This window comes from Hippopotamus amphibius, chromosome 5 (genome assembly GCF_030028045.1).
Source record: "Hippopotamus amphibius kiboko isolate mHipAmp2 chromosome 5, mHipAmp2.hap2, whole genome shotgun sequence".
NCBI lineage: Eukaryota > Metazoa > Chordata > Mammalia > Artiodactyla > Hippopotamidae > Hippopotamus > Hippopotamus amphibius.
The window spans coordinates 40,155,695-40,169,231 of NC_080190.1; the positions used below are offsets into that span (position 1 = coordinate 40,155,695).

General features: G+C 33.2%; 1 protein-coding gene across 3 annotated transcripts in view; it reads right to left on the bottom strand.

Moving 5' to 3' along the window:
* PTEN (phosphatase and tensin homolog) overlaps nucleotides 1-13,537 on the bottom strand; it is a 96,696-nt gene that overhangs the window by 23,668 nt on the left and 59,491 nt on the right. For 2 of the 3 annotated variants that reach the window (XM_057737471.1, XM_057737470.1), the window contains 3 exons: nucleotides 12,972-13,016; nucleotides 7,029-7,072; nucleotides 4,964-5,202 (listed from right to left, as the gene is read on the bottom strand). In XM_057737471.1, the coding sequence (XP_057593454.1) occupies nucleotides 4,964-5,202; nucleotides 7,029-7,072; nucleotides 12,972-13,016 (328 nt within the window). The remainder of the gene's footprint in view (nucleotides 1-4,963; nucleotides 5,203-7,028; nucleotides 7,073-12,971; nucleotides 13,017-13,537) is intronic. The other variant, XM_057737469.1, reaches the window with a different exon arrangement.

Sequence of the window (13,537 nt, forward strand, 5' to 3'; positions counted from 1 at the left end):
AGGGAGGGAGAAGAGAGGGAGGAAAAAAAAAGAGGGTGGGGGAAAGAAAGAGAAAGGGGGAGGAGGAAGAGGAGAAGAAACATTCTGCTCCTATAAAAATGTCATCAGAACACAATTTTCTTCAGCTTCTAAGTGTTTCTCCTTAGTTAAAATTAAGGCTACAAGCAAAATAACATTAAAGACATTTCTAATAAAATTAATCCTACACAAACTGAAAAACTGATAAAATGTATATATTTCCTACAATAGTGGTTCACAACTGCAAAAATGCAAATTTACAGACACAACCTAAAACACTGGTAAGAAGATAAATATCTTAGCAGATGTTTTAAGAATAAAACTACTTTGGATAATCGATTATATTTATTATAAGATATTTATTTCTCTGGAAGAATTCCACAGTTGTCTAACAACAGCTTTATCATGCTCAGCTAAGTCTTCTTATGATGAGATAAGTTATATTCATTAAAGGTTAAAAATATATTATTATATATTTATTATTTCACTAGAATCTATTAGGTAAAGATGTGATTTATTTGACAGTTAGCAAGACAAATTCCAAAGACTTAAAGGAAGCCTGCAACATTACATTTTTAAGACCAACAACCTCAAATTGTCCTTATTCTACTTATTCAGGGGTCTTTAAGGCTCCAGTATCTATTTTTAAATATAAACTGAGGAGCCTTGTCACACAAGGCTAATTTCATCATCATTATGTGACCTTTCAGGAGAACCTGACTGTGCAGAGATTAATTCTGAACAGTTTCAAAACTCTATTACAATTTCAGGATTTATGAACTTGATATTGTAGAAAGAAGTTCACCAGTATGTCATGGGATTCAAATTTTACTCTGAATGCTGGTCATTAACTGTTTGGATAATCCTGTTCAAAGCACTTCATCTTCCTGGGCCTCAGTTTTATCATTTATAAAATAAGAAATACTCCTGGGAAAAAAAAAAAACCCTCATAATCTTATGACTTTTATCTACTGTGTCTAACTTTCTAATGCTGTTCGAACCTAAAATGGAAACAACACCACTTAGTAAAATACAGCTTTGTCAACAGCATCTGCTCATAAATGTCTTTTTGCCTTTTTAAATATACACAGGGATAAAGGTAGGAGCACATTAAGATACTCCTTTAAAGCCTGTGAATAATTCATCCAAAAAAATGGTCTAGGTGTATTAATTAATCATAAGCTAATAAAATAGGCACAGTAGATCACATGATTCATTTTGACTACAAGATGCTAAAATGATCAATTTTGGCCAAATTACTTAACTCCGAGTCTTGATATCATATAACAGCTAAACATAATCTAAGTACATCTTTAGTAGTATGTACAGAACTCTATTTTCTATTGGCCCATCACCTTTCACTTGGGTGAGATTCTAACCTATAAGAAGACAAAGAATATGCTGTACCTGGAGCAGCTCTGCTGATGATGTAGCTACTATTACATTCTAGCACACGACACGACAGGCTTTGCATTTTACTTCCATAAATACTTCTCTTGCTATCTTTTCACTCTGGCCCCTATTTCACAACAATATCCCATGGGGCTTGTCATTTCATCAAATCTCCTCTCCTCACCTCTACAGAGAAACAGAACTGACAATTGTATTACCAGATTGTGATGACTAAAATATCTTCCCACTGACAAATTACAATATGGCCTCATTTTTGGTTATGTAGACTTCTCTTGAATCTAACTTAAACTGGAAACAGAGAAAATAAAATACAATAAAGTTTAAGTACCCTTGGGTTTTATTTTTATCCCTGAACACGATGGGACAATATCCCAAGTGCTTCTTATATGGCTAGTTCTCACTAATAGAAGCATTCAGCCAACTATCCTGAAGAAGCACCTACATCAGACAGCTTATATATTCATACGTGTGGGGTGGGTGGGTATAAGAGGGTAAGAGGGAGGTAAGTGTGGCAGGGGGTGGGAGGTGTGTGTAAGAACATGTGAGAGCACAGCTTAGTTAGAAAGGCTAGAACATTACAAATAGCTTATTTGCCCCCAATTCAAAATCCTTGATTAAAGTATCCTACAGGGCTGCTGGCTGTAATGCCAAACAAAGAAAAAAGTCACGCAGTGAACATGGTGAAAGCAATCGCCTTAGAAATGGTCAAACATAATTAAAGTTCACAACAGAAGAGTAAGACTGTTGTAGTATTGTAGTACCTCTATCAATTTTATCCATTCCAAACAAAACCTGATATTCTTTTTAAAACTATGAAGCAGGTCATGAAACGAGTGGAGATACCACTTGTCTTCAGCCTAAGACATCTCAGTTTAGCCAGCTACTAGTTTTCATCAAATACATGCATGGTGACACAAACAATAATTCCTATTTTGGAGACCTTTATGGAAACTTCAGGGCGCATAAACATTTTCAAAATGGTGACGTTTCTTTGCCCCAAAAAAGTCTCCTGAAGAAATCTCAGTATTCTGTGGACAGACAGTACACTCTAATGCCTGGCAAAACATCTGGTTTTGCTGCTTTGGTAAAGACAGAAGCTCTACATGTCACTGTGTTGTTCACCAGTATGCACTAGTGTGTGAGACTCTACCATGAATCCTTAGAGAAAGCTTAGCTATTGTTGTAAAAGTATTCTACTGCTTCATGAGAGCCAAGTCTTGGATCATGGTCTGTGCAAGAGGATTTATCATGAAAAAAATCTACTGTTGTGAAAGTTGCCAAATTCAGGAAAGCCAAGACTTTCAATCAAGGACTTCTGAAGAGGTTTTGTCAAGAAGTGGGAGCAACTATGCAATTCTTTGTTACATATAAGTTCACTGGCTTTCAGGGAGACAAATTCTATAGCTAGACTCTTACCTGCATAAAATACAAACTCATTAACATAGCTTAACTTTTCAATATTAAAACTAAAATGAGGAGTCATAATCCTTTCCTTCAAACACAGCATTATGCCAGAATCTTGCCAAAAATGATCTCAATAACTACAAGGCAAAGAAAATGATGCAACATGAATTTATCTGAAGCGCCTTAGACAATTCTTATTTCTTGACACAAGCCTACTTTCATCTGCCCTACCCCCCCAAAAAAAACAAACCTATAGATTCCATTCACTTTCATGAGATAGGGTTTTGAGCACTTGTTTTCAGCAAAAACAAAGTTAAAACTAATTAGATATCAAAAATGACATAAAAGTTGCCAAGTCAAAGACAATGGCATAGTTTAAACATGTTATTTAAAAGCTAAATAATAGCAGCCCTTTCATGAAAACTTACCACTAAGCAGAACTAAGGCTTAATTTTGGTTAATTTATACCTCTTAGATTTACTCATCACTCAAGTAGTAGCCACTGATTCCGGCATAAAAAAAGAAAAATGAGACATAATTCTTATGAAGTTTTTTTTTTTTTTACATTCTTTGTTAAAAATACAATTTTCAGTGCAATTAAAAACTATAAGCAAACTTTTATATTCATGTACACGATGCACATTTTTATGGGAGAATATTTACAGTTTTCATCACATTTGTAAAAGGTATATGACAAAAAATTTAACTAAGAATCCCTAACTTAAAGCTAGTTCTGGCTCCACATTACACAACTTTCCGATTTTTATTTTAAATTCTTTTTACCTGATTTCTTTTCAATTACCAACATGTATGCTGTTCACTGACCCTGTTTTAAATTTCTACCACTGCTTCTGTGATTGTATTTTATTTTGACCCATCTCTCTAGGTTTTCTTCTCAATTGTGTCTTTTCCCTGTGCTGCCCTACAATTATTCACTTAAGTAGAGAAAAATTTACCTTCTATATTTTTAATCAGTAAAAACAATTGTTTCCCTCTAAATGAAGAAAGGATGAACCAATGTAAACATCTCAGGTCCTCTGCTCTAGAATTCATTCCAGTGCTATCATCCCAGGGTACACACAGTATACAGAAATGTATGGCAAGTTATTAAATCAACATTCACCAAAATCATGCATTAACAATATGATTCAATTCTGTAAGCTATCACCAATAAACAGTGCTTTGGCATCCTTAGCTATAATTCAAGAAAGTAACATCGACAAATAAAACAAGAAATGAGGAAGGAGTAAAGGAATCCAGGAATCAATGCAACTATCCAGCTGAAAATGTTGGCTATGATCACTTATGTTTCTGTTTTGAAGTTAAATTAAAAAGAAATCAGCTTAAACTGGAAGAGAATCTTCCTCATTGTAAAAATTATAAAAGCCAGAATAAATTTTTCACATGAAGTTAGGATGTCTTCCTCAATAGAGCTCTCTAAATGAGTTTTTCCATCTATCTGACCTATTTTTTCCCTTCTTTCTTTGAGACAGAAATGTACAAAGTCCATTTGTAAGAAATGTGAACATGTTTTGCCACACTTACTATCCAAAGAAATAAATCCCTTGAAAATCACTGTAAAAATTCTCCTAAGAGTTCAGTTTTTGGTTTCAAATGTACTACGCAAATTAAATTTGTGTATGATTTTGTCAGTGATTTTCAGCATAGTCTTTAGTCTTCTGAATAAGAGAAGAACCTTTCACTAATCTTAATTATAACTGCATTTATGACTATTCAAATCAAAGAATAATCTTCATGTATTATAAAAGTAAAGATCACACTTTACTAGTTATTATCCAAAGACATTTTATTCTCAAGCAAGCTTCAGGAATATCAAGCTTACTTTTGATCAATGTGTTGCTTTTTAAATGCTTTGAAAATATTTCATGAGACCAAATATGCAATCCAGTTAACGGGTAAGATTTGCTATAATGATATGAAAATGCTAGTAAGAACAGAAAAATTGAATTAATCTGTCATTTGCTCATATGAAAGTTAAGGTAGTATACTGATGTAAATGTTTCGAGGAAAGAAAATAAGGGTTACCAATTATCTTTTTAAAAATTTATTTTCCAATAAATTCTCAGATCTAGGAAGAACAAAGAAAAAAACATCAAATATAACTTACCTTTTTGTCTCTGGTCCTTACTTCCCCATAGAAATCTAGGGCCTCTTGTGCCTTTAAAAATTTTCCCCGATGTAACAAATATGCACAAATCATTACACCAGTTCGTCCCTTTCCAGCTTTACAGTGAATTGCTGCAACATGATTGTCATCTTCACTTAGCCATTGGTCAAGATCTTCACAAAAGGGTTTGATAAGTTCTAGCTGTGGTGGATTATGGTCTTCAAAAGGATACTGTGCAACTGTGGTAAAAAGATAACCTCAGAATAAGAAAAAAATCTCTCCTGAATTGCTTGTTAAAAGTAGGTTAACTTTAGAAATGCTGAATATAAACTCAAGTTTTTAAAAGAAAAGCTGAACTCCAGAGAAAAATAATTTATTGTCTGATAATTTTCTAATTTTTGAATAGAAAAGTCTCTCATTAACTCAAATTTATCCATCAGACAGGGAAGCCAAGTATTATTTTCCTCACTTTATGAAGGAGGAAACTTTGCAATGTAGTAGCAACATATCAGAGATCACAACATATCAGAGGTGGAGGTAAACTCGAAATGTCACATGAGCCTCTTATCAAGGCTCTCAATACATTTTCTAACAAAAGGCATTGTAATATTTATAATATTGCATAATCACAAAACATATATTACAAAGAAAGTACAGATCACTAATAAATCAACAACGGAAAAGACTGCATTTTAAGCTTCATATAATAAAAACACCAAGCATGTTGTTTTAAAGATGGTCTTGCAAATGTTAGTGTTGTTTACACATGACTTTAATGATATTTACAAAAGAAAAAAACCAACTTGTAAAAGTATACAATTGTAGTAAATTTTATCAAGCGAAGTTTCAAGTCTTTTCACATGAGTTATAAGAACTCAAAACTTCTCTGTTTCCTATAGTTAGAGTTGAGGTTTTAAAATTTTTTTTCTAGGCATAGGGCTTTAAATATATCACTATTAAATTTTATCTTATTGGTCTCTGCCTAGCTTTCACTCTGTTAAGATTCTTAAAAATCCTGACTAATATTCAATGTACTTAATTATCCTCTGTGTCATCTACATATGTGAAAAGTACATCTTTTATATCTTCAACCAAGTCACTCATAATGTGGTACAAGATACACTCAATTAAGCCTTTGGTGTGACAGAACAGCTCTTCAAGTAGACAATGTCTACCATTACAGGGAGTCATCGGGACAGCTTTTACTTAGTCATCTGCCTAACTGTACCATCATTCCATCTTCATTTCCCCAGTGGCATACAAAAACATCTAAGAAAATCTGTTAAATGTCTATTTAAAGCCCAATAAATCTCGATTAAAACACTCTTTGACCAGTAAGTAGTAGCCTAAATCCACTAAAAATGAAACATTCTTAGTAAATCTATCCTGGCTCAGCCATTAACATTTCTGAATTCTAAAACCGACGTCTGAAAGTCCATTCTAAGTATTTAGGAGGGATCAATGGCAAATGTATCAATCTGTAGCTCATGGCACCCACTTTCTCTTTTTGACTATCACGGCAGCATCTTGCCAAGCTTCTCAAATCTCCAGGTCTCTCATGGTTCAAAGGGTTCCACAAATACAAATGAAAGTTTCTGTGGGCTCTGAGATATAATTTATTATACCTGGAGAAGAACTCATTTAAAGCAAGTCCCTCTCTCATTTATTAGGCTCCTCTTATCCATATTCCGTTATACCCTTTTCCACCATGCAGGTCATGTTCCTTGATAGTTAAGCTGTTCTGCTTTCTCCCTGTAATCTCTTACTATTACACCAAACGCCCCAAACCACAGATATAACCCTCTCTTTATTCTACTGTTAGTCTAGGAATTTCTGATTCTCTGTCTATTCTACAATTTAGTCTTCCTAGTACTATTAGCAGGTTATATGATACCTGTTTCCAAAAACACAGTAGCAAAATTAAATTTATTTTTCAAATTTTCTAAGACCATCTTTAAGACAAATATATCACTTAATAATAGAGATTATTCATTATTGGTATGACAGTAAGAATTAGACTGTTAGCTTCAAGTTATCTAACATAATACAGTATATTTATACCTACCTCTGCAGTTAAATTTGGCGGTATCATAATGTCTTTCAGCACATCTAAAAGAAAAGTTTAAATGTGATATGAAATTATCTTTCGCACTTGAGAAAAAAAGTAAAATAGTAACGTTTTCTGAACTTTTATAATGTACCAGGCATTATGCTAAATATTTTACATTAACTACTGCTTTTAAGCTTAAGAATCCTATGAAGTAGGTACTGTTATTATCCACATTTTACAATTAAGGAAATTGAGGCTTAAAATGTTAAGTGTATGCAATCAGAGCTTATACATTTATCTGCTTACAAAACTTGTGATGCCACTAATACACAACATGGCAAATTCCGTTGCATCTATACCTTCACATCTCCTTTATGAAAATTATACATGCCAATGGACTTTATTTTTGATTTCACAAGTATGTGTAAACAACTAACTAGTTTCAGTTTTATCTTTGCCTTATAATTGGGCATATACAGTTTTCTCAAACTATTATTATCAAAAATGTTAAAAATAGTAAAATTATAAGGGCAAAGTAAAAGTAAAGAAAGAAACTGCATGCTAATCTACTTAGACACAACACTTAACTAGATTTTTTTAAAGCACATCTTATAAGCCAAAAGCTCATCTTTTTCAATAATGTCTCAGGCTATTAGTTTTAATTAAAGTCTGAGAGTAATGAAAGAGTAGTAAGTAAAATCAATACAGAATAGAAAAACGCTGACTTAGTATTACTTATAGCATGCTAAAATTTGTCTTTTTAATAGTAGTCACATGTTTGTTATCATGCACTGGCTGACTCATGATTAATAGGCCATGTTTATAAACATTAATAGGTTCAGAAAGGGATTCCATACATTAGTTTGTGGTCAGCAGTATCCTGGTAACTCCAACTACCAACCAAATCAGATATTTTAAAAATTATTTAAAATAAAAACTTAGCACTACAAAACAAATAAAGGTCCACAGTCTCTTAATCTGCCATTCCAAAATACCCAAATTTTGAAGCATCACTGTATGGCAAACTCAATTACAGCAGAAATTGATTTGAGTTTATGAGAATGTGTAGTCCTTAACAGGAATACACTTAGAGCAAAGAGTGAAACATTTTATTCTAGGTACTGTTCCAAATCCCCATGGGGTATTATGTAATACAAAAAAATATTTGCTTCCATGTTACCTTTCTAAAAACTGAAAAATTCTGAATGCTGAAACACAACTAACCCAAAGAGTTTCAAATAAGCAGTTATGGACTTGTGTTTTACATTTAGAAATCCTGAAAATATCTGTAGAGTTCCTGTATTTTAAACAGTCTTTAAACTCAAATCCATGTGAAGGCTGGGAATTCCCTGGCAGTCAAGTGGTTAGGACTTCAAGCTCTCACTACTGAAGGCCCAAGTTCAATCCCTGGTCAGGGAACTAAGATCCCACAAGCCGCAAGGTGTGGCCAAAAAAAAAAAAGAAAAAACCCACATGAAGGCTGAACTAATTATAAGCAAACTGCAAGCCCCTAATTTCTAACTGGTCAGACCTGAAACAAATCAGCTTTCATAATATGGCTGAAAAAAAGCTTTTCCATTTTAGTATACTATAATTTAGCATATTGAGTTTTTGCCAGAAAGAAAATTTATTTAATAATGACATATCCCTGTTAAATAATTTCATACTAACTTATATTTTAAAAAAAATGACAGGTAGGAAGAAGAGAACTGACCAAGAACATAGTAACATTTTACACTTTCTTTCATACAGATTAAAGAGTATGGTCAACAGTGAAGAATCCACAATGGAATATTTCATGAGGAATCATGTAAAGAGCTTAGGAGGTGAGGGGAGAGGTATACACCAGCAAACAATTCTAAGAAACTGGCCCCATGACAGCACAACAAAAAATAAACATTTTGAGTTTCATACAGCTTCAGTTATCTAAAATTACCATACTTTATAGCAGCTAAAAATGTTTGGCTTGATAAACACTGTTTATGACTACTTTCATACACTGATTCTCAAGTACTATTGTTAAGAGGGAAAAAATGGAGGGAAAGTGAAAATAATGAGCTACTAAATGTCTACTAGATGTGCATACCTTACAAAGAAGTTTCCATGTTTTTAAATTTATCCTCACAATCATATAATAGTTAATATTATCTCCATTTTATATATGAGAAAGCTTAGATTTAGAAGAGCATTATAAAATTCACCCCAAACTACAATATGTAAGTGGAAGGGCCCAGCACCTCTGATTACAAAAGTCAAAAACTTTTTTCAGTATTGTTCCATACTTCCACACATAATAAAAAATATTAAACAATTTAAAAAAACAAAACAGTAACAAATTTTAGTCAAAGTCAGCATTCCTACAAGAGCATTATTTGGCATAAAAGAACCAACAAACAGTGATAATGAAAACATGAAAAAATTGTGAAAATCTCTACAGGTATGGATGAGGAGTATGTGAAAACATATACTGGGCCTGGTAGTGAATAAAGTGATCTGGGGAGCTGTTGGTAAGGTAAGAAAGAATACTCTCTTAATAAAAACCTTCTCTGATAACTGCACGCACATGCACACACACACACACACACACACACACAGTTCCCTGTAAATTTTTTTGCGGTATATGAGTAAGACAAGTCTTTCAACAAACCAAAATTGAATATCATAAATGGTAAATGGGATTTGACTAAGACAAGTGTTAGGTAGATCTAATCATTTATAATTCCTTATAACTAGAATTCAAAAGATACCCTTTTTTACATCATCGCCTCATACTGGCTTATACAAGACAAGAAAAATGAAGATGCACTGAAAGAGAGGTTTTATGAAGCAGGAAGTGAAGAATGGGATAAGATCAATAGGAAAAGCTTCCAGAGAAGTGAGACTTGCCATAGACTCAGCTAGGCATGTAGGTCTCTTCTTTACTCTCTTCAACAGAGTTATCCCTACCTTACAAAAGAAAACTTAATAGATAAAAAATTAACAACAGCTGAAAGTTTACCACAAAATGATGGAGAGTTGTATGTCAAATAGAATAAACAATGAAATACAGTCAACCTTTTAAAGTCAGTATCCAGTGAACATTTAACTTCCTCAAGGCAAGAACTCTGTTATGTCTTTATACCTTATCTCGCCCCTCCTCCTCTTACCCCCACCAGAAGACAGATTATAAAGGAACATACAAAAATGAAATACACACACTTGCACAAAACAAACTGATTAATGTACTAAGTAACTCAACAAGTATACCTGAATTTGGTTAACGATATGAGGCTAATTTTGCCCTTTCTTAAAATAACTTACTGAATGCCTGATAATAGAGACACAGAGTCAATTCTTAGAAAGTCCACATTAAGAACTCTTCTTCATCCACGTGTCATAGTTGCCATAAAAAGTTTAATATACTATTAAATACAGGTATGTCAAGTGCAAATATTTTAAGATCTTTCCATTTACAGATGTTTGCAAAGACATACATCACATGTAACTAATACCCTAAAACTAAAAGAAACAAAATAGAAACATCTACTACTTGTCAGACTCATTGACCCAGAGCCAGAAATATAAACAGGGGTTGAAAGGTAAAGAAGATTGAAAAGTGACATCAGAAATCAAAACATGCTACAACCTGATAGTTCTAGAAACTTCTGAAGTAAGAAAAATTTGGGGAGGTTAAAACAAAGAAACAAAAAAAAAAACAGAAAGGGAATATTGGCATCAACAGGATGGTCTGCTACCATATGTACCTGTGTGACCTTGTTCAACTCACTTAACTTCTCTAGGCCTCAGATTCCCCATCTGTAAAATGAGAAGGTTGGACTAAATGATCTCTTTCAGGTACTTTCCAATTATGAAAGCCTATGATTCCATTAAGTGGATGGGGGAATAAGAGAGTTAAAATATGTGCACCAAAAGCTACTCTCAACTAATAATGAGACAGTTCATTAAATTGGGAGTCCAATGTTTGGATATACAAAAACAAACAGGCAATCAAGTTTTTAGGCTAGATAGATCCCAAGGCCAACTTTAACCATAATAACACAAATGACCCACAATACTGACAGTACAAACCCAAGTCCTAAATTCTGGAAGCAGGAAGCCACTGCATACAGGAATGAAAAGAATTTCCTTTCCTTTCTTTGGATATAATGTTAAACTCCAATAAAGTTTTGAAATAAGGCAGATTCTGTCTTTAGTATCTTTCTACCTTCCTTCTGAGACTCTCTATATGCCCAATTCTAAGAGTCTAAGCCTGAAGTGACTCATTAATGGACTCCAGCTTTTGACAGTTCATATCCTGTTTGTCTGTTTGTTTTTTTAAATTTAACTTCTGAATCCAGTTGTTCAAGAACTACAAAACTTTGTGGTTTTTATTTTCCTCCACAGAAACACTCTGGCACCTGTAACAAGGGTTGCTGTAGGAGAGTTTAATCCAGAAAAGAGAAAGATATATGCATATATCATTTGTAAGCTGGGACCCACCTAAACTGAAGTTTCTACAGTACCTTTTACTTTCATCTTATTACTTATCACCACTATACCCTACACACACACACACACACACCATAATCTGACCATAATGGATTATCTGTCATATTCCAGACACTATTATGCTAACAAGCTTCTTACATGCCATTCTTTCTGCCTGCAATGCCATTTCCCCTCTTCTTAAGCCTGCAGCAGTTCAACCTCTATGATTCTTCTCACCCTAACTCAAACGTGCCATTCTTTATGAAACCTTCCCTATGGAGTGCAATCACTATTTTGACTGTTGTCTACACAGCTCTCTTCCGTACAAAAGTTGCCTCTTCTACAATACTTTTTCTACCTTTCACATTAGACTATAATTACCTGCGGGCTGGAACTACATCTTATTCACCTCTGCACTAACAAAATGTTTCAGAATGTTTATCATGTAGCAAGTACTCAATAAATCTCTGCTTCTTTGTGGATCTGAGGAAATCAGTGACAATTCACTAAGAGAAACAATACTAGTGTCTACTTCACTCTTAGGTTTTCTGAGGTCTTATCCAAGCACAAGGATCACCAAATTAATGATAAAAAAAAGCAACATTCCACAAGCCAAAAAGGCACAGAAAATCTTTCATTTTTTTGGTGAATATATGAAAGCCTGGGGGCAGAAAAGAATCTTTTTCTTACATGTGATAAACTCTACAAAAATTATAACAGTGAATTAGTATACATAGCTTTAGATTAAAATTTTTTCCAATGCATAATTTGTACATATCACATAGGAAAAATAAAAGCCAGGTAGAAACATAACACATTTTATATAAAATTTTTTTTAAATTAGAAAATGGTCAATATTTTGGGAAGGAAAAAATGGTCAAGAGCAAAAATGCTAAGATATTTACTTCACATTTTTCTTTCCTTCTTTTTCACATCTCTACTCATAAAGTCAAAAGAAAAAAGGAAAGGTTAAAGATAAGGTCAGATAGCTGAATCAAGAGGCAATTCTTACATCCCTGTCCCAGAGAAGAGAAACCACCTAATTCAACAATTTTAGGTAACTTATTTTATATACAGTTTGAGAATATACTATAGCTTTTCCAATCAATTGACCTAGAGACACAGAATAAAATTATACCTACTCTAGAAACATCCCTCCATGGAACATGGTATTAATGCTTTAACAGAATCTCTGTGTGAATTACACTTCACGTTAAAAGGTGGTTATGGGCTCAAAGGTGGGCTAGATGCCAAGTCATTTAAAGCAGATCAAGTAACATGAATCTGTGCCAACATTGTTTTACCTCATCACTGCACTTTCTAAATGACCTAACAATGCTCTCACTCAGACTTCTTGAACTAATTGTTTTAGGAATGCAATTCTGTTACAATTTATCTTTAATTCTACCTCATTCTAACAAGGAAATAACTTTCACTCAACAGTTACTTTAGAAGATATTTGCAAGCATACGAACAAGAAAACATACTTACAGATTGTATATCTTGTAATGGTTTTTATGCTTTGAATCCAAAAACCTTAAAACAAAACAAACAAACAAAAAGCCACCATTAACAAAAATGAGCTAACATTTGAAATTACATTACTACTATTGAGAAAAACCAAAAGATTCTATTTTTCCTAATCTCAAATATCATATAAGAAAAATAAATAAACTCCAATAAATATTCCTTCCGTGGGTTTAAACTAGTAATCAGGTCTTTCTTAAATAATTATTACATTACACAGATTTATACAATCTGAAGTAAAGCCATAGCTTTTCATAAAATGAGTATTTTCATAACCTTTGCTCTTCAGTCTAACATAATGAGGTTGAGTATTAAGAAATAACTTCTTTAAAAAGCAGCATTAGCATTTAGCTCAAGTTCATCTAGCTTATACAGTTTTGTAAGAAATAGTCACATGCAATCAAGTAATCTTAAAAATAACCCCGAAAATTCAGCCATCATTTTCTTTCAAACTAAAAACTTTTGATATCTGAAAGATGCAAGTAGTAACAATTAGCTCTGTACAAAGTTTGTTAAGCACATTCACATAC